Source organism: Mixophyes fleayi, chromosome 6, assembly GCF_038048845.1.
Source record: "Mixophyes fleayi isolate aMixFle1 chromosome 6, aMixFle1.hap1, whole genome shotgun sequence".
In the NCBI taxonomy this organism is placed as follows: domain Eukaryota; kingdom Metazoa; phylum Chordata; class Amphibia; order Anura; family Limnodynastidae; genus Mixophyes; species Mixophyes fleayi.
Genome location: NC_134407.1, coordinates 18,631,747 through 18,658,548, shown reverse-complemented (window position 1 = coordinate 18,658,548; position 26,802 = coordinate 18,631,747). Strand labels below are relative to the sequence as shown.

The 26,802-nt window shown below is 40.7% G+C and overlaps 1 protein-coding gene across 3 annotated transcripts in view; it reads left to right on the top strand.

Moving 5' to 3' along the window:
* Positions 1-1,018: 1,018 nt before the first annotated feature.
* HPS1 (HPS1 biogenesis of lysosomal organelles complex 3 subunit 1) overlaps positions 1,019-26,802 on the top strand; it is a 31,530-nt gene continuing 5,746 nt past the window's right edge. For 2 of the 3 annotated variants that reach the window (XR_012693330.1, XM_075215951.1), the window contains exons 1-16: positions 1,019-1,098; positions 3,118-3,231; positions 3,779-3,892; positions 4,144-4,278; positions 6,427-6,569; positions 8,174-8,282; positions 9,925-10,085; positions 11,726-11,828; positions 13,291-13,360; positions 13,566-13,636; positions 13,784-13,951; positions 15,331-15,498; positions 16,558-16,625; positions 20,181-20,312; positions 21,355-21,420; positions 23,333-23,477. Coding sequence is in view for 2 of the 3 variants with exons in the window: in XM_075215951.1 (XP_075072052.1) it covers positions 3,779-3,892; positions 4,144-4,278; positions 6,427-6,569; positions 8,174-8,282; positions 9,925-10,085; positions 11,726-11,828; positions 13,291-13,360; positions 13,566-13,636; positions 13,784-13,951; positions 15,331-15,498; positions 16,558-16,625; positions 20,181-20,312; positions 21,355-21,420; positions 23,333-23,477 (1,653 nt within the window). In the remaining variant the exon portion in view is untranslated. The remainder of the gene's footprint in view (positions 1,099-3,117; positions 3,232-3,778; positions 3,893-4,143; positions 4,279-6,426; positions 6,570-8,173; positions 8,283-9,924; positions 10,086-11,725; positions 11,829-13,290; positions 13,361-13,565; positions 13,637-13,783; positions 13,952-15,330; positions 15,499-16,557; positions 16,626-20,180; positions 20,313-21,354; positions 21,421-23,332; positions 23,478-26,802) is intronic. The other variant, XM_075215952.1, reaches the window with a different exon arrangement.

The following is a 26,802-nucleotide window of genomic DNA, read 5'->3' as shown; positions in this document are numbered from 1 at the left end:
AACAAATACAAACAAAAAACTTTAAGGAGTTTTTCACTTTAGATATGACATTTACTAAATACCTTTAATATACTGTATATAGTCAGATCCTGCCAGTCACATTCGGTGCCCCCCCCCGTTCTCTCCCTAGCAGGAGCCCTTTGATCAGGGGAGGGCTGCCAAATTTTAGCCCGGGCGGTAAGACTCGACTCAGCAGCCTATTCGGAACATTTTAAAGGAAAAAAAGTGCAGGTGGCCCAGTGACCCAGCCCAAGGTAGCCCACTATGGGACCAGCCCGGCGGGGGGGGGCAGATGCCCCCCTGTCCAGCCTGCCTCTGGTTTTGATGCAGCTTCGCTATTAGAAGATTGTTACTGAGGCTGCAGCATCAGACAGAGCTGAGCGGGGCTGTAGGTGATTATCAGTGATAACGGCTGTAGGTAGATGCTGGGACCATGCTCAATACAGCAAATAGTAGGGGGCCCAGGGGATGGACCCTCATCAATTAACTATTATTTGACAAGTATTTAGAAAAATTCATATTTAATGGGGGAATCCCCATTTAGGAAAGAAATATAAACCAATTATATATTGTCTTGTTTTCCCTTAAATGAGCAGTAAATACCAAAAATTAGGTAAAGTGTGTGTAGAAATCCTGTGCACAATATAGCTCTATTGGGATAAACTCATCTGCCAACGTCAATGCAATTACAACCTTCCCTGAGCCTCCATTTTCAAAGCATGCAGCACCTGAGAAGAGGTGTCTATCTACCCCCTCCCCCCCTTCCCCAAAAGAAAAATATAAAATCACCATTTATTTATATAGCGCCACTGATTCTGCAGCGCTGTACATAAAAACTCATTCACATCTAGCTTATATATATATATATATATATATATATATATATATATATATATACATATACACAGATACATTTACATTGCACTGATTTGTATGCTTCATTGAGCCTTTGCTCTGTGCCTTCTGCACAGTCCTCCCCTCCCTATGGGTGCAGATCACATGATTCGGGTATGTGTATCACATGTCAGTGCAGGAAGTGTAGCAGAAGAGAAGCTTGTGCTGTATCCAGTGCTCCCAGCTGCAGTGATGGTGATCTAGGTAGGTTAAATACTCTCTTACATTATATAATAACCTCTGAGATCTAACATTAATAACTAGGTCCTGCATAGAGAAGAACTATTATGCCTCAGCTGAGGACTTTCATTATTCTTTATATCCTGAAAACTGTTTATCTTGTCATTTAGAACTAAGTAATGTTAAATAATAAACCTTTCTTTAAAAGAAGCAATTTCACAAAATCTGTATATTTCATGATTTAATTGTATGTTGTGTACAGTGTGTCACACTGTGATGTGTCTGCATTGTGTGTGTTGCTGCAGCAGTGTGACCTTTAGGTATTATATGGTAAGCTGCTTCTGTCCCTTGTTTGTAGCTGTTATTATGTATAACTCTATCCCTGGCTTTTACAGGAATAAACATCTGCCGGACCTAATCCATCCATAGATATCTGTCTGCTCAGGATCTAGCACTGCTTGTTCCTAAATGTGATAGTTTGATGTGACATTCCTGTTGTATATCAGTTCATTAATAACTCAAGTAAACACAATCAGTGCTGAGTGATGGCAGTTACCCGCTGGTGTTGTGCTGACATACTAGACATGGGTATGATTGTCATTTTACATGACTGTGCCCTGCAGAGGGCAGCCGGACTGGCACCTCCGGGCATCTTGCTGCTACTGAAGGAAAAATGTCCCTCTACAAGCACTGTACAAGTGAAAGGTATACATGAGCATAAACCATTCTGGTTTTTGGACCATCCTTCATTGGTTTAGCTTCATGTATGTGTTAATGTAATCATGAGACTGAGGGGACATTGTGTGTCTATGCACATGTCACTTGTGTCACTTTTGTTTGTTTTTATTACACCTGCTTGACCTCCACCTAAAAATGGGATTTCCCATATAAAGTGCCCATGGGAGGAATCTCATTTCGAGTTTTCACAATTCCGACAATAAAATAATTTTGCAAAGAGAAATGTGCTCCATGGTCCTGCTAAAAAAGTAAATGACCCCTTATACCACATTCACACTGCCTAAAAAACTTGGGTTTTTACAGAGACGAGCTCCGATAACCCGGGTCAAGGCTCAGTGTGAAAGGGGGTCAGTGCAAAATCCCGGGTCAGAGTTAGAATTGGGACTTTTGCAGGGTTATTCCCGGGTTAGTCCCGGGTTGCCTGCTGTGTGAACGGTGTGACCTGGGTTTTTCAACCAGGATCTCACCGAGCACCATTGAAAAGTGGGAAAAAAGCATCATCACAAGAGAAGCCAATCAGAGCTCCTGTTGTGACGACTCACACTTATTATCAGGGCAGACGCAGGTTTGGTATGAATGGGGTCGACCAGGAAAATCCCTGGGTGCAGTGTGAACAGGGTCTCTGAGCTGGGATGCTCTGTGACATGGCACAAACCCAACTTAAAAATCCCAGGATATTGCAGGGGCAACAATGTGGAAGTGGTATAAATGTGCTTTCTCCATCCCTTGAATCTCACTTAAATATAAAATCTCATTCTTGCACGTGAACACACAGCTAAGAGCATTCATGCACCCAGCCCTCGTTTGGCAAGGAATGCCAGGTTACACCCAGATCGTTAAGCTATACGAAATGTCGTACCCCTACAGATGCTGCCAATGTCTCATGAAAATCCATGTGTGTGGTGTAACATTGGGCACACCCAGATGCTTTGTATAATATTTTCTTGGTGAACCAATGTGGGAGCTCTCATCGGATTGGATCTCAGATGAGACTAAACTGAGAGTTATTTTTAAAGGAGACTGATAAATTTTAAGCTTAATAAAAGAGGTTCTGAGGTGATAGGAGACTTTGATGTGACACAACTTTTGGGCAGCACAACTCGGATAGTTCTATCTTTCATTGACACTTCTAATGTGCATCTCCCGAGGATAGGCTGCACCTGGTGTACACTGAGCAGACCAGCTAGGTGCAACGGTTCAATACCAATTTGCCTTGCGCATCCCTGGCTGAAGGGGGAAATGTCAGTTACTGTGCAAGTGGGTCTTCTGGCACACATTGGGTTAATGATATTCAATCTGTAACAGGTGAAAAGGAAGAAAATGATTTGTGGACAAGGTGCACTAGGGAACTCCTACATAACATAATTAGTTCCTGAAGAAGTTGAGAGAAAGGAAATCTGGGCTTCCAGGAATTAAAGGGTAAGTGACCATCTTTGTAAAAAAATGCATATGAGCCCAGTGTACGCATCCTCCTTTGAAATGAAACTCAAGTGAGATTTGCACTAACGGGTATGCATTGTGTGTTATATACATTCTTTGGGTGTATCTAACACACAATGCATCTAAAGGCTTTCCTCCCCTCTCCGTCTATAATGGTTTTTATGGGAAAGCATTTGTGGGGGAAAATGGGTATACAGGACCTGCCATGTCACCCCATCACTGGGGATTTACACAATTGGGGCTAGATTTACTAAGCTGTGTGTTTGAAACAGTGGAGATGTTGCCTATAGCAGCCAATCAGATTCTAGTTATCATTTATTTAGTACATTCTACAAAATGACAGCTAGAATCTGATTGGTTGCTATAGGCAACATCTCCACTTTTTCAAACCCACTGTTTAGTAAATATACCCCCCAGTGTCAGCTTTCCAAGCTGGGTATTTCCAATCCCAATGATATCCTAAAATGATACAGGCGAGGCTGATTCTTTTCATGTACTATAATATATGTGTTTGATTCTTTGGCAGATGAAATGTGTACTTATTGTCTCGGATGGGGCTGAAGTCCTCTTCTGTTGGGCAGATGAAGAGTTTGAAAAGAACCTTCATAGTCGATATTCTGTTTCTGATGAGCTGCTGCAGGTAGGACGGTGACTACAAGGATTTATACTGGCATGACCCTTATTTATGTATTATGTGTTATGGAACATTGCTGTCTGTGTATTGTATACTACTGTGTCATGTACAGCGATCTGACCCTTTGTGGTGCCTGATAATTAAATGATAATAGTTGAGTTGTGCAGTATGATTCCCATGCTCCCTGTATTTCATTATAATATATATAAATTTATTTTGTAATGCTATCATGTGACGTGTTCGCTCATTGCTCCTAGTCTCCAACCTTTGGCGACAGCATCAACACCCTGTTTGCACCTTTGATCATCTCGTGTGTGACACTGCTGGAGAAGATCGGTGACACCTACACCTGTTTCACCGCTGAGAATGGTCACCTCTGTGTGCTCCACATGGTAAGTCCGGTTCCTGTACTGCGGGCGCAGGTGGAGCAGCATTCATTCTCTCCACAGATATCCCAAATGCTTTCACCTTACATTAAGACATCTTAGTTTCGCACTCGGAACGCAGCTTAGCAAATGTTCCTAACTATCCTGAATATCCAGAGAAAGAAGCGGCATAAGCTGTGTGCGATAACTAATCTGTATTTGTAGACTTATAAGAAGTAATAAGTGATAAAACTAGCACTTACTAACAAGCAAAAGTCTAAGGCTGAAGTTAAAAATTAGTAAGAGAAGCATGTTACATGTAAGCGTGCGGTGATAAGAGATGGTGTAGATATCCGAGGATCAAGGTTAATTAAATATCATGGCTAAATGTAACAATTTGCCTCTAGAAGTCAACAGTTAGTGTTTAACAAATCAACAAAATTTTTTTAAGATATTTTCATTGTGATTTTTTTTTTTTTTTTTAATAAAGTAAATCCACTTGTTTCTCTCCGCTATGCTGGTAGAGGGGTCTCCACCATTCATTGTATTTAGCTGGGACCTGGTACTCTTATCTCCTGGCTCTTTTCCAGAGCAAGAGAGATCTAATGCAGCGGCTGTAAATGAAAGCTGGCTGCTGATTGGATGTACCAAACAAAGGTAGAGGATTTGCTAAAAATCATGTTTAAAATGAAAAATCCCCTTTAAAGATGTCAGGAACTAGCCTGAAGTATAGATATTTGCTGTTTTATGAAACACATATTAACAATAGGGGATATCAAAGCGCTTCTGGACCCACGTTACATAAGACAAGAATGATTAGAAAAAGCACCAAAAATACAAAAATCATCAACTCTCACAGAGTGTAGCAGACATGTAAAGACATGTAAGATTCACTCGCTGTATCCTATTCGGTTTCAGCGGTATCCTCCGTACTACAGACAGCATGAATGCAAGTAAAGCGATCTCTGTCAGCTGGGAACGAATTTCTCCAAAATCGATCAGATGGCAAATGTTGGCTTGGGATCCGTAGCACCTCTTCTAAGTAGGCAAAGAACTGCTCCCTGATCCCACAGCGTGTAGATATTCTGCTCGTTCCTCATACGGATCATGTCATATTACTTAAACAGTTCAAGTTGTTTGTTTCCAGGAACTGATATTTTTAATGACCCCTCAGGACTGTGTTAATACGATCAAGAATAGTTTAGGCAGAGTAGACCTCTGAACAAGGTTAGTAACCTGTTCCACTGGAGTCCATGAGAGTTATTTATGACAGGTGAAGGTGGATAAATCGCTTCACTCAGCGATTTCTGATTGCATTAACACAGCCCTGAGGGGTCAGCAAAAATATCAGTTCCTGGAAAAAAGCTACTTGAACTGTTTAAGTAATATGACGTGATTCCTATGAGGAACGAGCTGAGAGGACAAGCAGAATATCTACACGCTGTGGGAACAGGGAGCAGTTCTTTACCTAATTAGAAGAGGTGCTACGGATCCCAAGCCAACATTTGCCATCTGATCGGTTTTGGAGAAATTCGTTCCCAGCTGACAGAGATCGCTTTAATTACCTTCACGCTGTCTGTAGTACGGAGGATACCGCTGAAACCGGATAGGATACAGCGAGTGAATCTTACATCATATCAAGCACCCATGCTGAGGATTTTGACTGATCTCTAAGACAAGAGTCTTGTAAGTACAATCCCTTGTGCTGAGGATAAAAGAAACCTGGTGGAATTTTACATGTCTGCTACACTCTGTGAGAATTGATGATTTTTATATTTTTGGTGCTTTTTCTAATCATCTTTGTCTTATGTAAAGTGGGACCAGAAGCGCTTTGATATCCCCTATTGTATACATGTGTTTCATATTTTAGCAATTTGGTGTATTGTTTTAGGGGGAGGTCTAGCTGCATCTGATTGAGCGCCTGTTAAGTCTGTTCACTCTTTATTATTATTATTATTATTATTATTATTATTATTATTATTATTATTATTTGCTGTTTTATGCCTGCAGGACTTATTTTCTACCCCGTGGCCATGTTCTCTAATAAGTCGACTTGCTCGCAGTAAGCGATTTACCATGAGACTGGATAGGACGTACAAAGTTGGTGAATGTTTCAAAAATCTATTTTCTTATTGGCGGTTGTCATCTATCTCCATGTGTGTGTTTTCTGTGCAGTTTGGAGAGTGTCTATTCATAGCGGTGAACGGGGATGGATCCGAAAATGAGGATGACTTGCGTCGGAAACTTTTTGTCTTGAAGAGGCTGACTGAGGTCCACTTCGGCCTGGTCACTTTGGACAGCCAGTTAATCAAAAAGGAGTATGTCTATAACTTATTACGTATATGCATAGATTGTTTCCACTGACCCAACAGTGGTGTAATAGGTATAGCTGTATACTTAAAATCCAATCATTGTTTTCCTCAAATGTCTTTTCTTTTGGAAGAAATATTTTTTTTTATTTTTTTTTTTGTTATAAAATATTTTAATACCAGCAGTGATGTCATGGATTAGAATGAAGAGTTTCAATGTAACGGTTAATGCTGGTTTGCCCACATTAGAATGTTCTGTCCATTTGACATTTATAAAGGCTGGATTTCACGGGGAGCTTTTATCGTGGCCAACAGATGACTGAACCTATAACACCCACTGCTGCCATCCAACGAGTGGATTTCTTGCCTGTTTGCCAATTTAAGAAGTAGAGAAAAATATACAATATAGTAGCTAATACATGGTCCAGAGAATAAACAATCTGGTATACCTGGAATCACATGTAGCCAGGTCCTGTTTTGGAAGCAGAAAGAGAGATTGATTGGCGGAGAACTGAAAAACAATCTGCATTTTTGGCATTTAGCTCATAAAGCTTAAGAATCTCTCTCGTAAAATAAAACTTCATAATGCCAAGCGTCAGCCATGTAAACATGATGGGGACATTACTACACAATTACAGGGATGTACAGATTACGGATTGGCGTCTTATTTTCCGCTGAACGTTTCTGATTTATGGTGGCAGATGTATCATCTGAAGACCAGCCTTAGATTGATGATCTCTTTTCTTGAGCATGTCATTATATAAAATACCCAGTGGGAGCTTTATTAGATACCCCTTACAAGTACCAGGTTGGTCCCCCCCTCCCCTTCCTTTTCCCCCAGAACAGATTGAATTCTTTGTGGCATGAATTCAACAAGGGGCTGTGAACATTCCTTAGAGCTTCTGGCCCATGTGACATGATATCATAATGCAGCTAGAGAATTGCATTAATGCGCCGATCTACAGGTGGACCTAATAAAGTGGCCACTGAGTGTATAGTAATCATGTTGTCCTCTAATATTTACCAGTATGGGTAATCACCACATCCCCAGTATCTGTTGGCTCTATGGCTTAATTTGTTAACTTATCTAAGTTTTATATCTATTTTACCTAAGTGTAACAATGGTTTAAATGATGTTATAACCTCATTTCAAATAATGACCCGAACTGTACATCTAAATCTAGTGTCACGTGGGAGCTTTGTGCGCCCATGTACATTCGCCTACAGAACGCGTATTGTTGCCGACTCTAGTCCTGGGGGTAAATGTATCAAGCTGAGAGTTTTCTGGCGGGTTTGAAAAACCAATCAGATTCTAGCTATCATTTATTTAGTACATTCTACAAAGTGACAGCTAGAATCTGATTGGTTGCTAAAGGCAACATCTCCACTTTTCAAACCCGCCGGAAAAAAGATGTTGCATTTAGCAACCAATCAGATTCTAGCTGTCACTTTGTAGAATGTACTAAATAAATGATAGCTAGAATCTGATTGGTTTTTCAAACCCGCCAGAAAACTCTCAGCTTGATACATTTACCCCCTGGTCTGATAACCCTGTCTTCTTAGAATCATTTAACATCCTTTGGAATGAGTTGTATTTGTCTTTCCTGATGCAGACTGCGACCATCTGATTCCGATCAACGGAACCTCGTGTGGAAAACGTTTCAGAGCCTGTTGCTGACGTACGGCCGCCTGCGGCTTGAAGACCAAAGCTTTGCGGTAGAGGTGAAAGGATCCACTTTTACTTATTAATTTCGCTTTGGTTCTTTAGAATATTCTTTATTTCAGGAAAACATTCATTGGTCATACAAAACTGTTTTTGTTTAAGTGGTTTAATGTTTGACTGGATCTTGTGATTGTTAAGAAACAATTAAGGATTTGTACTAAAGTGAGGTGCTTGGTAAAACTGTCACAAACGGTGTCTTTGTACAGATATGAAACTCTTGCTGAAGTTTCACAAAATAGTAGCTCTGTAATAACATATTGCATGTGCCAAAACAAACTAAAATAGTCTGAGGTGTGTCGAAACTTCCTCAAGCAGTGTCTCAATACAGTAAGTGTTTGCTGGAAGAAATACACAGTAAATGGCGATCCCGTAGTGAGATAAGCCGCATGCCAAGCAGTTTTTAATCTAATTGATTAGGTCCATGCATTGAAGAGTTCCTATAGACGCTTTGCATGCCACAAGAGAATGTCGGGGAATATAGATGGATTGGCGTACTTAGCCATATCATCATCATCATTTATTTATATAGCGCCAACATATTCCGTAGCGCTTTACAATTGGGGACAAACATAGTAAACTAATAAACAAACTGGGTAAAACAGACATAGAGGTGAGAAGGCCCTGCTCGCAAGCTTACAATCTATGGGACAATGGGAGTTTGATACATGAGGTTAAGTCTACATTTTGCATTACGGCCCAGCCAGGCTGTAAAGGTAAAAGTGACTCATAAGCTAAATGATCCCGTCACACAACAATGTTGGTCAGGGGGTAGTTGTCTTGTGTGAAATTGTGTAACGGGTAATAGGGTAATGTAGTGAGGTTAAGAGGGTGGTTGAGGAATATTATAAGCTAGTCTGAAGAGGTGGGTTTTCAGAGAACGCTTGAAAGTTTGTAGACCAGAGGAGAGTCTTATTGTGCGAGTCATACTCATTTAATGCCGACCCTGTATGTTGTCGCCTGACAGATCTGTCGGCACTTTGTTGATGGTCAGATTGTACAGATCCTGTCCGAATGGGAATTGGCTGCACGTGCCGCCTACTATTTAAGGACTAGGCAATGACCTGACACTACCGATGGCAGTCATTAGTCCACCTGATATTTCCTACTTGCTGAAACAAAAATGATCAGATTTTGATTGTTTAGAGTGTTCAGCGTACACAATGGTTGTCCACGTGGGCAGCTTCGATTTGCCCCCCCCTTGAATCAGTAGCACAGGAAACATGCCCTGACTTCGGATTGTGAGGTGGTCACCTGCATTGATTTCAGGATGAATAGGATCTGTGTCAAGGTGGATATTTGTTAAAGTACTTAATGACCTCTTGTGAATACGGATGCGAGTTTACGCACCTTCACTTTTGAAATAAAACAAATGTATAACCTATTGAGAGCTTTTGTGTTCTCAATGGAATCACACAACACAACTAAAATGCAACATTTTTCATAACTGGTAGATCTTCTCCTCTACCTGACTCAGCATGGACTACCTGATTTGTAATTAGTTGCCATGTGGATCAGTAATCTATGGCTACCTATAGCCAGTATTACATGCTTTCATGGACTGTGCTCAGGACTGTGCGTTAGAAGCATAACCAGGGCAGCAGTTGATGGTTAAGTTAATGTCTCTTCTCTTTAACCTCACAGGCAGTGGAGCGTCTGATTCACCCGAAGCTCTGTGAGCAATGTATCGAGTTCCTCGAGAAGCAGATAGTGCAACACATCAATAGCAGCAACGAGCGGGGAGGGGAGGAGGTCCTGCACACCTTTATCCTGGTGAACACCAAACTTCTGGCTCTCTTCTCCAGGTGCCATATATAACAGTAATGTTTCTTCATCATAGCATGCGCTGTTTGTCCTCCATTGAAAAATGTTAACCACCTAATTGACATAAAGAAGATGGCTAGCTAAAAGATATAAATCACAAGCTTCTAGCATTCTGTCGTCCAAATAATACCAGAGATAGGTTAAATTGAGGCCTGTTCGTGTCATATTGTCTGCTATGGGTCCAATCCAATTTTCAAAACTAGAACAAAGATCACCAGAAGTAAACATGAAAATGTCTCTGAGAGCAAGGAGGTCACGTGGGACCGTAAACGCGTGGCTGCCCTTCAAGTAGTCGTTGTATTATAATGAGCCAAACACATTACAGCTATGTGGCTGTGTATTTATCCCACGTGCAACAACAAATGATTACAAAAAACTTTCTGAGCTAAAAAAAAATAAAAGGTGTCTTAATCCTATACATAAATAAAAAGAGAAAGGTCATTGGGGTACATAGTTCCAAAGGTCTTAATCAAGAATGTCCCTTGTTTAAGTAGCATTTTCTCTCTATCATCATCAGCACCAGTTATTTATATAGCGCCACTGATTCCGCAGCGCTGTACAGAGAACTCACTCACATCAGTCCCTGCCCCATTGGAGCTTACAGTCTAAATTCCCTAACACACACACACACACACACACACAGACCGAGAGAGACTAGGGTCAATTTTGATAGCAGCCAATTAACCTACCAGTATGTTTTTGAATCGCACCTCTTCTATGTCTAGTGATTCCAAAATCTGACATTTAGTCTGCCTGGTAGCACGGCTCCTTTCTACAGTGGGAGCTGTATGATAAGTTAGGTTCTTCTGGCAAATGTGTGCGACAATACCCTGTCTTTAACTGTTTGTGTTGTTTCTACAGGGACACATTCAACAGAGTGTAAACCACTGTATGTAATTTGTCCCTTTCTATAGGTGTTGTACCTCCTTAAAGGATAAATCTACCCCTAAAACAGGCCCTGGTTTATCCTATGGATTTATTGTATTTTATGATACTTTTGAGCCATCGTTTGGTGCATTCTGGTTTAAATGTATTGCTCCCCCATGTCACTTTTTTCCTTTTTTTGCATTGATTAAACATTGATTGTGTTCAACTTTCTGTGTGTCTGTACATATATAGCCTGTTTGTTTTATGACTTGGGTACATGTTTTTACAGACAGAAAAATAGCATTCAGAAGCAATAAAAGGGGGATACTGTTTCTCAGTACCACCAGCAGATAATACAGCGCTCTCAGGTGTATATATTTCCTGCTCTGCATCCCTACTCCTCCCTGCTGTTCTCTTCCTACGTTAGAACACTCTAACGCTGATCTGCAGGGGCTCCTTTGCACTTTCTGGGCATGCGCAGAGTGATTTAATGCAAGCTTTGCTACGCAAATGGGCTAATCACTCTGCATAAGCCACATAATGACCACCAGTGACTACAGCTATATCCTATGTAGTAAACGCACATGTTTTACAATATTGCCATATTTTATATATGGTTTAGGTAAAAGTGGAAAAAAGTAATTTTTCTTCTCAAAATGAGCTTGGTCGCAGGTTAAACAAATCTAATCAGATGCAAAAGCAACATCTTGTTAATGCTCTACGTCTAATTAATTCTACATGTTTCTGTGTTTAGTCGAAATGCCAGCTCACTGAGGCCCGCGGACCTCCTCTCCCTCATTCTCATAGTCCAGGATTTGTACCCAGGATTCAACGTACTGGAGGAGCAGAATGTCCCGGTAAGATCCCTCTGTATGTACACAACACGGCAGTGTGACAAACACGGAATGCGTGGTGTGTTTTATAACCTCGGCTAACTGAAAGGAACTATTTACAGCGCACAGTTACACTCTGTTATTTATAGAACAGTCTGTTTGTGGTTTTTACTGAGAGAAGTCCCGAGATATATTTGGAATTATCACAGCAGCTCTACAGACTGTTTTTGATGGTTTAAAGGAAAATCCACATATTTTTGATTAGAAACTAAGTTGTCACCCTCGAATGTTAAAAAACAACCGTTTTATTCATCTGAGCTCTTAAATAAGTGCGTAATTAGCCAGTAAGGCAAGACGGTATGAAGATTGTAAAGTAGATCTACACGCACTAGTAGTATTATGCAGTAAGATCACCCCCAGAACATTATACAGTTATAATGTTATACAGAATCGGTAGGTTTGCTTGTCTGCATTCAGATACAGAATAACCGGTGATTCTAGATGGAGCTGTTGATTTGGTTTTAACTTGTAGAGCCAGATCCATAGGTCTGGGGTGACTGGAGACCCCAGACATAATCAGGGGGGATCTTGCCAGACTTTTTGGGATATTTACTATGAATGTAAATTGGTTTCTAGTATTGGAGTGTGACGTTTACATTTATAATCCAATTCTTGGGGGAGGGGGCGGGCTGAAATCCCTAAGGCTAACTATTCCTGAGACACAATTGTATCGGCACTAAAAAAAAGTCCTCACTTTGTGTACCTTGTTTTTATAGAGTTGGTGCACCCCCAAAACGTTTACTTAGATTTGAGCCATGATAAAGTGAATGTGTGTTTGTGTTTCTTTTACATAACAGCAGATGCATTTTATTTCATTTATTTTCAAACCTGTATACTGGGGAGAGGTTCATTTTAGACCAGACCAGCAGTAAAATGACTTACTAACAATTGCTCCATAATGGTGATGTAGATCTACGGTAGGTAAATGTTGGCTCTTGAGAGGCTGGCCCTCTAGCCCAGTGCTGGCCCCAGCATGCTTTGCCAGTAGACAGCCAGCTTATAGCTGGCAGTGTATGCTGGGACTTGTAGTTTCACAATAACTGGAGAGCCATATGTTGGTCAGGCTTGCTCTAGCCAGTGTTCACAAAAGACTGTATATCACATATCCGTTAACAGCAGGCTGCCTACAGTGTGAAAATGTTAAAAAATATGTCGACCACAATTAAAAATTGGACATGCTTAATTTCATGCAACAAGGGTCCTTGCACCAGATGGCTGGGGGTCTCTGCGATGGATGTTACTAAGCTCTCTTCCTCACACTTCCTCATTTTTGTTAGGTGGAAACGTTAACATTTGTGTTATCTAATGAATGTGAGAACAAGATAACTCAGGCTGAAATTGAATTACATTTCAGTGCATTTTATAAAAAAACAAAACCGGGTGAATGAACATCGTCTTATCTGCCATTGTTATATTGCTATTACAGGAACCAGAAGACAATGCGACATCGGAGGAGTATTTTACCCCTGACCCATCCCCTAGTACAAGCAGCTTAGGTGAGTTTCAGGGAAATGGACAATACTATTCCGCTTACAGACGCATCTTCCAGTATCTGTTTGGTTTGGTCGCTTTCAGCCATCGTTCTCGTTTTTGGGCTACACCCGGTACAGATGCAGCGGCAATCTCAGTGTGTTTATGTCCTGCTTATGCTAAATGCCCATACACTTGTTTGTGTTACTAACATTAATGCTGTGTTTGGAGATGAAGGTGGTGGCAGCTGGATGGATGATGATGATTCGGCTACGTTCAGTTTTGGGGATCCTGAAATCCAGGTAAACTTTTCCTGACCTTTCCTTCAGATTAATAGTAAAGCGCTGCGGAATATGTTGGCGCTATATAAATAAATGATGATGATGATTAATAGCTAACGTTTAGCAATACAGAATTGCAGTAAGGTAATTATTTGTTTTGCCCCGTAGATTGCAGAAGACAGTTTAAAGACACTGACTGGTCCTGGGCCCGAATCTACAAACACGAGAAGAGTATTTCTGGATGCCAACCTGAGAGAGGGGTATTGTCCCATGATGCCTCATTCCATGTACTGCTTGCCACTGTGGCATGGGATGTCTCTCATTCTTTTGACAAAGGTGAGCAGTGATTATTAAGCTGATGAGATGTACTTAGAATATAGTACAATTCTGTAGAAGCTGGATGTCAGAGACTGTTATAAACAGCATGATGCCTGTGTAAGAAAGGGAAAGATTACTGGAGACAAATTTATCTTACACCCGGAACTGGAACCTGGTATCCCAGGTTACTTGTACACGCATGCAAGTACTGTATATCTAGGCATGCATTGTCTATATATTAAGCATAAATGCAGCACGGTAGCGTAGTACTTAGCACTTCTGCCTCACAGTGTTGGGGTCATGAGTTCAATTCCCGACCATGGTCTGTGTGGACTTTGTATGTTCCTCCCGTTTTTGCGTGGGTTTCCTCCGGGTGCTCCGGTTTCCTCCCACACTCCAAAACATGATGATGGGTATTTGGTAGTGATCAGATTGTCAGTATCAGACTTTTCATACGCAAAATGCAATCGTAGCTTAAATAATCTTCACTTTTGTTGTGTTGCTCAACTCATGTTGTTCAAACTCAAGTCAGATCTGGGGGTATTCACTTCCAGATTTGATTAGACAATTTAATTTGTATTTTTTTTTGACCAGCTTGGTTGATCATTTTATTAGTTGTGGACCCCACAGTGCCGAGATCAACATCCAATCCAAGAAAGGACGTTGGATCCAGGATAAAAGATGGGATCGCTAGACATAAAAACAATTTGATTCCTTTAGGAAAAACGTTAGCAACTAATTAGAAATGCGTATAGTTGGTGTGAGACGCGCCTTTTCTCTTTCATGGCTCAAGTCTGATACACTGTAACCCCCCACCCTAAGAAGTGGGGTTCAGTACAAAGTCAGACACACAAATTATGTAACTCTTGATGGGGATCTAAGATGGTCTTTAATACATAAATATCTAGCTGGCCCATCCAGTTATACACTAGGGGAAATAAAATAGAAAAGAATAACTAGCACTCTGTTAGTCCCATACTGTCCAATATAAATGTCCTGTATAGATACCTATAGGGGAAATTACTACTCGCCTGCAGGTAAACCTCCTCCTCCTTTCTCTCCCAGGGGAATGATTTCGCTGAAAAGAAAGGGCAGGTTCCTTCTCGTCATTCACTCCAATGTAATTACTCCGATAGAACAAGACGCTAACTGACGGCATAACAGCGAATGACGAGACGCCACCTGCCTTCCAGCTGGTTCACTGCGCCAGACTATGGCTGGCAGCCAGTAGCTCTATCTATGGAATCACAATACAAACAGATAATGCCTATTATCATAGAGAGGCTGATACTTTATAACCACTTGGCAATGATTTACAGGTCATCTCCGTAGTGTATGAAGAAGGGAACGTGTTTATAGTCTTTAATGATTGAGATCTTTCCTTTCTGCGCTTGCAGTTCTCTGGCAGCCACCTCGCTCTCCCCATGTATCAGCTCTTGGATGGTTTCAGTATAATGGAGAAGAAGCTGACTGAGGGTCCGGTCCTACGGTCACATGGCCTAATGGCCGAGCTGAAGCAGAGAACAGACCGATTTGTTAAAAACCTCGGGGGGCGTGAAAATCAGGTGAGAGGTCACATTGCTGGGTTCATGTTCTCCAAGTGTTTCTCCGCATATCATGACTTCCTATATTGCAAATTGAATTGGCTTTATGATGCACATTACCATAGATGAGCTCTGTGCACATTGCAGCTGACCATACACTGTAAGATCTGGGGGTAAATGTATCAAGCTGAGAGTTTTCTAGCGTGTTTGGAAAACCAATCAGATTCTAGCTATCATTTATTTAGTACATTCTACAAAATGACAGCTAGAATCTGATTGGTTGCTATAGGCAACACCTCCACTTTTCAAACCCGCCGGAAAACTCTCAGCTTGATACATTTACCCCCTGGACGTTCCCTGTGCCCAGTTTAGCCGCACGTGTGGTAGGCCACATTGGAAAGACGTTGGACGTTCTCTGGTGACATAGCATATCCGTAAAGGTGACGTGACGATTTTCAGGGTAATTTAATATAAATCGGCCACAGTGGCCAACAAAATTCTCATTTATCGGCCTTTTATACGTTTTGGGTAATCCGATTTATCATTTAAAATTCAATGAGTTGTAACGGGATCTGTATGTATTATTTGCATAGCGGAATTGTCACAAATTCATTAGATAACTCCGTAACACAACATTATACTGACTGTGGAAAGATATACGCCAATGGGTCGACAACGTCAGCTGGAATAAGTCTATATAATATGTTAATGCAACTTTGTAAATAAGAATTTTCATTTGTAGACTCCCGCACGCCTCAGAGAATATCGATAACTTATTTGCGGTCAAAATTTTTAATGGCCACCTAAACTGCCTGATATCCGGTCAGCCAATAGTGTTTATCCGCTGCCGTTTTACAACGCCAAACACCAGCAGCTTTGTCATTGGGGCGCTCAGCAGGCGGACATTCAGTGGACCAAAAGCTGGTGTTTGCTTGTTAATGGTTTAGAGACGAGAACCTTACAAAACCTTTACTGTAATCGTTATACAGAATGTTCACTGTTCACTAAAAAAAGAATGTTTGCAAATATTGAAATCGCTTTTTATTTCAAATAGTCTGTATATAAAATCTCGTTGTTTAGTTACAGAACGCCTGGCTCGAGTTTAAGAGCAAAGCATTCTCCAGAAGCGAAGCCGGGACGCCAGCAGAGTAAGTACCAGATACAATGTATCCATTTAAATCACAAGCACAGAAACGCTAGGCACCTCACTTTAATAAACTGTATCCCGTGATACGTGGGGTGACACTTGAGGTGCACGGTATGGATCAGAAAGAGAGAATGTCCCCAATAAGATAAGCACACTCCACAAAAATGAGAAGGAAATATTAATAAGTACATTTTATTTGTTACACATAAAATAATGAGGGGACCCCCCCCCCCCCCATCTATGCATAAGGGGCCTGATGCAGAGTTGTTGACAAAATTGTAGTAAATTATGCTACAAAACGAGGCAAAAATAGAGTATTTACGCCTTAGACTTTTCTAGATGCGTCCAGTTCCGCCTTGGCGGAATATGCGGCTGGTTTATACCAAGTCATCATCAGCAGCAGCATGTATTTGCTGCCCCCTAGCTGCAGCGGAGACGCGTTCTAGCTCTTTGCGTGTTTCTGCATGAGCTGGACTTGTGTGAGCACGCTTACTGCACTCGGGTTGTGATTGCACGCCCCTTCCTTCTCCTGTTCCATCCCTCTGGTTTCCAGAAAACGTCAATTCCGCATTGCTGCATATGTGTCCGTTCTCTTTGTGGACAAGCCCAGTGTAAATTGCGCTATTTATGCTACGCAAACTGGCGTAAGTACAACTCTAGGTTGGACCCATTATATTCTGACTTTGTAGTTAAGAAGAAGAGGGCTGCTCTTGTATTGGGGGGGAGGGGGGGGTAGCACTTTTCTGTGTTTTAGATTTCTTAGTGAAACAGTTAATGATCTGGTTACTGACTGTTTACTGTCAATCTGAAGTCTGCAGCCAGTCTAGTCCTGGTGACTGATCTCATGGGAAGGGTTTGCCTGATGCTATGTGCTATACTTACCACTGGGGAAACTTGTAAACTTCTTCCACCATCTCTCCTCGCTCCAATCAAACCACATCACCGATGGCTGTACAGATATACCGGTCATCGGTGGTATCTTTATTACGGATGACTGATAATGCTTCTGCCATACAGTAACCATACACAATTTCCCCACAGCCAGCCACAATTGTTATCCCTTCAATGTACAATACTGAGTGCGACGATTCTGTAGTATATCTAATGACTGGTTGTTATTTTCTGTTGAATTCATGTATGACAATGTATGTTGTATGTAATCTCAACGTGTGCTTTGCTAGATGACATGAGTCTGAACTTATGCAAGTGTCATTTATCTGTTGAAAATAGCCAGACCAGGGAGAGATAGGATCTTGGAGGCGTTTGAAGCCCCAAAGTTGTAAACCATCTAGTCAAACAGAACGAGCAAAGGTGGGAAATCAGGTCCTGTGAACATTCCGATCTCAGAAAATCCCTAGATCACTTCGAAAGCCCTGTGACATTTTTGAGATCAATCTGTCCTTATTGACCGTTAAACACCAAAGGTGGGGGGGGTGAGAGCTATGTGGAAAAAAGGGTTTAAAATCTTCTGCTTTAGACATCAGATTGTGCATTTTCAGGAGGGGGTCTAACAAGATGGAAATGTCTCATTTTTCTCAATTGTGTTCCCTCACACATCAGGCCTTAACTAGTAAGTAGTAACTCTGATTTTATTTTCTATTTTATTTTCTGAAACTTATTTGTGCACATGTATTGTATGTCTTGTTATTAACTTTTTTTGTAATTAAGCCTTGGAAACATTTTTCAGATTAAATAACTTTAATCTAGCGTGTTCTCTGTGATTCTTTGTGAACTTACGAAGCCCAGGGAGGCTCATGCTACGTGTATGTGATTTAAGTGTGACACATTAATAAGTGGTTCTGGTGAACGTGAGGACACCATAATAAATTCTTTGTGGCAGAAAGGATGTATTCATTGCTAAGTGACTAAGGTGACACCAGTCACGGCCAGCTGTTCATATTGCTGTATCTGGGACAGGCTGGGCGTTCGTGACCCTGAGTATTGTGTTTATACTAGTAAAACACCTGCTAAAAAAACGCAGGCATGCCACTATAAAACCTATATGCACGCGTTTATTTGTGAACGCCTAGGGGTAGATTTACTAAACTGTGGGTTTGAAAAAAGTGGAGATGTTGCCTATAGCAACCAATCAGATTCTAGCTGTCATTTTGTAGACTGTACTAAATAAATGACAACTAGAATCTGATTGGTCGCTATAGGCAACATCTCCACTTTTTCAAACCCACAGTTTAACAAATATACCCCCTAGAGACGAGATCCAAGTGTTAGCAGCATATGTGTATAATATGAGTTGGCAAATGAAAACATTTGTGGTAACAAGACCTCAGACAATGCTGGCAGGTACCTGGCCCTAGAATGTTGATTTATTATAAGTGAAGTGTAAATGGATTAATTGTAGAACAATCGTACATTACTTGTTTCCTGCCTGTGATGTTTACTAGCTTTACAGATACCTGAAATAATACCCCAAAGTACTTCAGTGGTCTCTCTGAATCGTTGCATTCCTTCCAGCAGTAAATTGACACATTGTGGCAGTTTTTATATGATGCTTGATTCAGCATTTTTATGTTTTTGTGAAGTGTAAAGATAGCTGACATAAAAGTAAGCGCTCTGTGTATAAAATAGGACTCTAAATAAAACCCATGATTGTTTTTAGATGGCAAAGAGATGTTGTTGTGTGTTGGAAACGATTTCTTTTATGTCGCCATTTATTAAGATTAACCCTGTGTCCGTGTTACTCTTGATACTTTTAAATCTTATGTTAGGGTTCTTTTTCTTCGCTTTCATGCGATGTGTTCTATCTGGAGCTCTATTGTCTCCATACTACTAAATGTCAGCAAAAACTATATAAATAACTTACAATACATTTGACCTGTTCTGGATGAGATACTGGGATCTTATTGGAGCAGCCATCCCTCCAATAAGGGTTCTACAAATTGGGTCATCCTAGATGTCGTAACCGTACATGACCTAGTAAGCTCAGTGACCAACGTAGGACTGTGCATGTCCTGTGTGACAGTAGCTGGTGAAGGAGAACGTTACCTTCTCTTCTGTATTTGGAGGGCAAGGAGAACCAAGTCTCCAGAATCCCTCACCTGTTTATTGCGTTACAGTCTCTTGTTTCAAGGCATTATATAGCAAGGGACAATCTGCACTACTGAGGGTGACATTAAAGGAGTTCAGTGCCTTTAAATATTTGTTTTCTCTATCCCATTCCTCATTCTAGAGGGTCCTGCTTGATATTTTACACTTGGGGCACAAAATCAGTGCACAACTTGTTTTTTTCTATAATTACAAAACGATTTTGACATTTGAGTACTTTCTTGTGTCTAAAGTGCAAGAGTGGCAGCTGGTCAGTCATAACTGCAGTCTGATTTTAGTTCTGAGCAGAGTTCCTTACATGAATATTGCAATTCATTATAAAAACTGACAATGCTGTCTTTACAATAGTATTATTAATATTATTAACATTTTCTATAGCACCAACGTACGCCATAGGGTTTTATGTCCAGGGGAACAACTACTTGGACGTGGTGAAGTGCGTATTGTATCACATTATATACCGATGGTAACAGATCCTTTATCTTATTCACAGGCTCATTCAGGCATGTGGAAATGTAAAACGCCAGCTGTGCTCTTTGTACCGGCAGCTATTCCTAGCTTCCCCGATAAGTGGAACTCACGCCCTGTCCTTAAATATACAGACCCGGGTGAGGAAACGGGTGCAGTAAGTACTGAAACATTTATATAGTAATATTGGAGTATTTTGATGTCTCCATGGTTTAATCTCTATAACGTTGTATTATACACAATGCTCCTAAACCCTCCGACGATCCTTTGTTCCCGTAGGGAGGAACGGAGCTTCTGTGATATGTAATCCTATGGGAATTGCGGTGGGAAGTGTACATCTAGATTTACAGCTTTCCCTGGATCTAAGGACAGGATAGTTTGCAGTGTTCTCCAGGTTTTGGCACCTGTGGTTCTTTAGCTGTTGTGGAACTACAAGCACTAGCAGGACACTGTGGTACTTGTAGTTCCACAACAGCTAGCAGGTTATAGGTTATCTCTACTGAACAGACTAGTAATACTCTGCAAGTTACTTGTAAAAATGAGGAACGATCTGTATTTGAAAAATGGAATTTTATAGGTTGATTCTGTTCCTGTTACAAAAACTGTCAGTACCTGCATATGAGAGAGCGCGCTTTCTTTTAATAATCATGTGCAATTGTTATTTTAATATAAAGTTTAAGCCTATGCCCTGGGTACCCCTTACAGTGGTTGTTGTCCGACTTTAAATCTCACTACTTGTTGTATTTAGCAACATCCAGGTATCTTGCATATAGCCAGGATCCTTGCCTATCTACTTTGGAGCTGCTCAGATCTCCTCGGAGCGGGAGAGATCCGACGCAGCAGCTGTAAATGATTGATGGCTGCAGTTTAGGGGGGTTTACTAATATTAAAATGTGAATTGGGAACGTCTATGAGAGCTGCACAGCCTGGATAGGATATTGCAGTAATGCACAATGTATCTAGTGCCCCGTCACTTTCTATCTCCTGCTCTCCATCATCATAATGGAGAGCTGGAAACAACAGAGGAATCTCTGGACGCTGGATACAATGTTTCATGAGGCAGGACAGGACGGCGTACATGTAACTGGAGATAAGGTGCAAGGGCCCCTCCATGCTGATAAGAGGTTTGGATGGATGGTTATGAGATTATACGAGAGACGTGAAGGACGATAGGAGAATTCATTTGTTTTCATTTTCAGGGAGAAGTTGGTGGACTGGAAGGAGTTTCTGCTGGTGAAAAGTAAAAGAAATATTACTATGGTGACATATCCTTTTGTAAAAACATAACATTTTTTTGCAGCAGGAACGTAGAATAGAATATGTATTACATTTATATCGATGGTTGGGTGGTTCAACATTCAGAAAGCTGCTAATCGCACTTTCTCCATCTAACACTAGGTGGCTGTTTTCATCCACGCTGGTTGGTATAACACCCACCTACAGTTTCCTCTATTATTTCTTTGGTTACTGGATGCGGAAATAAATTCCTGTGTTTCTAATTTTATCTAATGCACACACCACGCTGGCCATTGGCTATTCCTCTATAAATGCTTCATAGATTCATAGCCTGAAATATTCACTATTTATATTTTATGTCATATGCTGTGTTAGCCACTTCATTATTTCTCTATAAATGCTTCATAGAGGCATAGCCTGAAATATTTACTATTTAGAGATTGTCCTTTTCCTAGAGTTTTAGCGGTTTGTTGGTCACGCCTATACATGTGCACGTATCTGTCTTTTAACATGTCACATCCTGTGCTAAAAATAATGTCGGCAGTAAAACATTCGACTCTCACTGGATGAAATGAGCTTTATTAGAATAAGTGCCACCGAAACAAGGACACAGATTGTCTGCGAGATCAGGGACTATTTTGAAATATAAAAAAATTAAAAATCGTGGAATGTCTTTTAATAGGTAAATTCTACAGGAAATCATTGCAGGCTTTCAAGGCACAAAGGTATTCCTGTCAGACCAAGGGGTTTAACTAATGATCCTGGCCAGTTTGGTCACATAACTCTGCAGCCATGATTGGACTTAGGCTGAGTGGCTGGTGTGTCAGCACAGTGGCCTAGTGGTTAGCACTTCTGCCTCACAGCACTGGGGTCATGAGTTTGATTCCCGACCATGGCCTTATCTGTGTGGAGTTTGTATGTTCTCCCTGTGTTTGCGTCGGTTTCCTCCGGGTGCTCCGGTTTCCTCCCACACTCCAAAAACATACTGGTAGGTGAATTGGCTGCTATCAAAATTGACCCTAGTCTCTCCCTGGTGTCTGGCTGTGTCTGTCTGTGTGTCTATATTAGGGAATTTAGACTGTAAGCTCCAATGGGGCAGGGACTGATGTGGATGAGTTCTCTGTACAGTGCTGCGTAATTAGTGGCTCTATATAAATAAATGATGATGATGTGTCCCCACCAGTTCTGATAGGTCCTGATATTCCAGATGTCGATCAGGATAGTTATTCTGGAGCAACACAGGCAGAAATTAGGAACCACTATGGTCCAAAAAGTACCAAATATACCATCTGAACCCTGGTATGTATGGATAGCCCTAGAGCATTGACTTCCTATATATTTGGCTATTAAATATTATTATTATTATCCTTTATTTATAATGTACAGACATATTACGCAGCACTGTACATTGAGGGGGATCGTGACCCAAAAAATGCCATGCAATTACATGATACAGAAGATAAAGATGAGATGGTTCTGCCCAAAAAAAGCTTACAATCTACGAGGTGTGGGAACACTTGCAACATAACGTGTTAAATAGATTATCTTTAAATCTGTTGTTTGTTTTTTTTATCTATTCTTTCATGCATTTGCAATAAACACACTTTATTTCTAAAAGGTTAGTTTCTAAGCACTGTGTAAATGGTTACGTCTCCACATAGCACGTATTCGGGACTGTAGCACCTGACAGACAATCTGTTTTTACCATTACAAAGTACGATGAAAGAAGGATGCTTGTTAATCGCAGAAATACAGGTAAATGAAAGGAATATGTGACAAGTGACTTTGAATCAGTATTTAAGCTCCATAGTAACATCCACAACCAGTATAGTAAAACAACGTATTAAAGGTGCTGAATAAGTGGGTAAAGAGTTAATATCTGGTGATTGTGTGAAAATGAGCTTTACTATATAAAATATCTTCCTTAATTCGTGCCTTCACTTATTTAGAAGATTTCCCCGGGCTGGTGCATTTTATTTACGTGGACCGGACTGCGGGACAAATGATCGCCCCCTCCATAAACATTATAGACAAATCCACCTCTGAACTCGGAAACAGCCTGTTGGCAAATTTCATAAAAAACAAGGTATTTTCTGTGTAACGCATGAAGCGTGTCTGATGTGCTTAGTGAGCAGCATTAACCGATGAGTCCGCAGATCTTTAAAGAAAACAGTTTGACAAAGAGTAACGGAAGAGTTTTCAATAGTCCCGAGAGCATGAAAATGTGCCTGAGGTCAGAGGAGTCTGTAATGTACAAGGTCTGGGGAGAAGGACAAACACAGAGAGTCCTGTTCTTTAATAAAAAAACATACATAAATTCATTGTTAAGAGAACATTATATCCAAAAACCACTGCATGCACTTTCTGTAGAGAGAAACCATTGTATATATTTGAATTTTGAAATAGTATTATTTTTCTTAAACATGAATGAAAGTTGATATTACTCCAGTATCCAACACCTTTCGTTATTTAGGGAGGGGGTGGCTTTCTTTTAACTTAGAGGTTGTGGGTATTGCACAGAGAGGAGAATCAATTACTAAGACAGCCACCAAGTAGAGACACGTTTATAGACAACAGACTTAGTAAACCAGGTAGAAATATTCATGTCCAACGTATAATATAATATAATATACCGTCAGATATACTTGTATCCCCCTAGTCTGTAACCTTGGGACACTATCCTTAGAGGGAATACAGTTTTTGACATTGCAGATACCTGTGTTAAGTTACTGTAAGTAATCTTCCTGTTTTATCTTTATTGTGGGGTTTTGTTATTTGTATGAGCTCATTAAATATAAAGGGACATTAATGTGGGTTTCTTTTTATTTTCCTCTCCATTGATCAAACTCCTCAGTGCAACATGTGGGTCTGAGTCATTAAGACACGTATCTGCCGATTTTTGAGCGTATCCTCCGTAAAATCACTCTGCGCCTGCCCAGAACCAGGAGGTATGGTGGTGAACGCAGCCCTGTCCACTACGTGCGCAGACGCAATGGACGCTTACTACAGATTACGATTTCCGGGGAGTGAACGGGGCGGAGAAGGGGCGTTTGGCCATTGTGATGTGAGACAATTTACACTAGGGGCGTGCCAGACTTGAGCGCAGACAGAAAAGTCTAAAACAAGCTCTGGACGTCTCAAAGTTACTTGTTTTTCTGCCGTATCTCTTGCTCCAGCTACAGGGCTAGTCTAAGTCCTGATCAGTAGTGATGACAGTCACTTATGCATGTTATAATGTGTGTCTGCAATCAGGAGCAACTGTGAAAATGTCCATGAGGGTACATTAGACTTTAAGGACTGCCTAATAAATGTTTTTCCAAGGGGGAAAAAAATTATATAAAAAAAACTTTTTTTTTTTTTTAAATTTCCATTTATAATCATAAAGCACTATATTATTGACAGGTACATTAATTGCATAATATAGTATATTCTTTTGAGATGTTGTATTATACGTTTCCTGCAGTGTCTTGTCTAGTACAGCAGAGTAAACCTACACCTGTAGCCGTCACCTCGTGTATCTTCAGATCCGCTCCTTGTTGACGCCTATTTAGGTGGAGTTTATAACAAATGTACGATGCGCTAAGGATGCGTGCCTTAATGACTCCGGCCCTAGGTGTCCAAACTGAAGACCAAACAAGAATTGAAGTTCTTCCCCTCTCTCTACACAGCCTCATGATTCCGCTTTCTTTTGTCCTGTTGTCACCTGTGATATTAGCTGTAGTTAGGAGGCAAAGACGAAGCGTTGCCTCTACCTGTGCACCTTAAAAAGTCTGTCTGTATCTGTGGACTCCTTACCTTTCGTTATGGCTGAGCTGGAGTCATCTGGCAGCCTCGCTCGTAGGTGGGCCATGGGCCCCTTTAGCTTAACGTTCCCTTGTGCCCCCTCTCTCTCTCTCTCACTGTCCAATCCTATGGTGTAATGTGAGACAGTGTACGGCTTTCTCTAAATCTTGTGTGTCATATTCAGATGATCTCCAGCATCAAAAATAGACCCCAATATGTGGCAATTGGTGACACATCTTATATTATGTGGCCACAGTAATTCCCAGTGAAGCTTATGTCATTCTGTACATGACTACCACGATGTATGGATCTGAGGCAAGAAGGTTTTGGATCTATAATTCTAACATATGCACTTATAATTGTAGACCTTGCACACTATGGAAGTGACCCCAAAAGGGGTGACTCCCAAAGTCTACTTGACTTTGCACAATTGTAATTGCATATATTTTATGATTTTATAAATTGCAAACCTTCTTGTATTTGATCTCTTCTAGCTTGCTTTGATGCTTTCTCCTAGCGCCTATCCTTCCGTTTTTGATAGTGTAATTATCAAAAGCAGTTTATTTAATTTGCACGCACACCATGACCAAGTATTAGTATTTCGCCATGCAATTCTTACTACCTATTTATATTCTTAGGGCCTTTAAACGTTAACATTTGCTGAGAATGAATATCTACAATGCGAAAAATGTGTTATAGTGACAGTAAACATGACATGCTGGGTATTGTAGTGCCGCAAGGTCCGTTAAGGCTGTATCCTGTGTAATCTAATTGGATGCACAATCTCAACCACTGAGTGTTACTGGAAAGTCATTTAGAATCTTGGCAACTATGCAAATCTCTGGGTGTTCCGAGGATGAGCAGCAGCATAAATTCTGGATACATCTGATGTATGTTTATCACAGAGAAATGAATGTTTGTTGCTCTTTACAGTACCTCAGATGCCTGGATTTCCTGAGGAAAAGGAGATAACATTATTGTACAAGCTATTATCTGATTGTGTATATTTATTTTATAGCCTTCATTTATACTGCTCATTCCTACAGGGATATGGTGGCGGTTGGTCACGTTGATATGTGTCTGTGATTTTGAGATAAGCTGTGTTTCCTCTGTGTTGTTGCAGATAATATGGGCAGAGTGTGATCCGTGATGGAAAATGTAATTACAGATCCTACTAACTATATATAGACTCCTGGTAATGATATCTGTTCTATGATATGTATTTTTCTATTTAATCATGTTCATGTTCTGCAGTTACATAGACACATGGATATTTCCCCTTGTTCTCAGTTCTAGTTAGAACACAGCGTCCTTGCACCAATTAGCAAAAAGTGTTGCACTGAGAAGATTGTATATCGCTTGTATTAACAGCAGGTGTCTGTCCTTGGCCTATTCTTCAGTTTTATTAAGACCTCTGTCTCTTATGGTGGAGAGAAATATTCATCTATGTTGTTTGCCATGGACTACGGTTTTGAATTTTGATTTGTTTTATGCCTGGGTACTGTGTATCGTATCCCGCGCCCTCCAGGTGGTCTACAATTCTTGTTCATTCAATGATCATCACCATCATCTATTTATTTGTACAGCGCCACTAATTCCGCAGCGCTGCACAGAGAACTCACATCAAT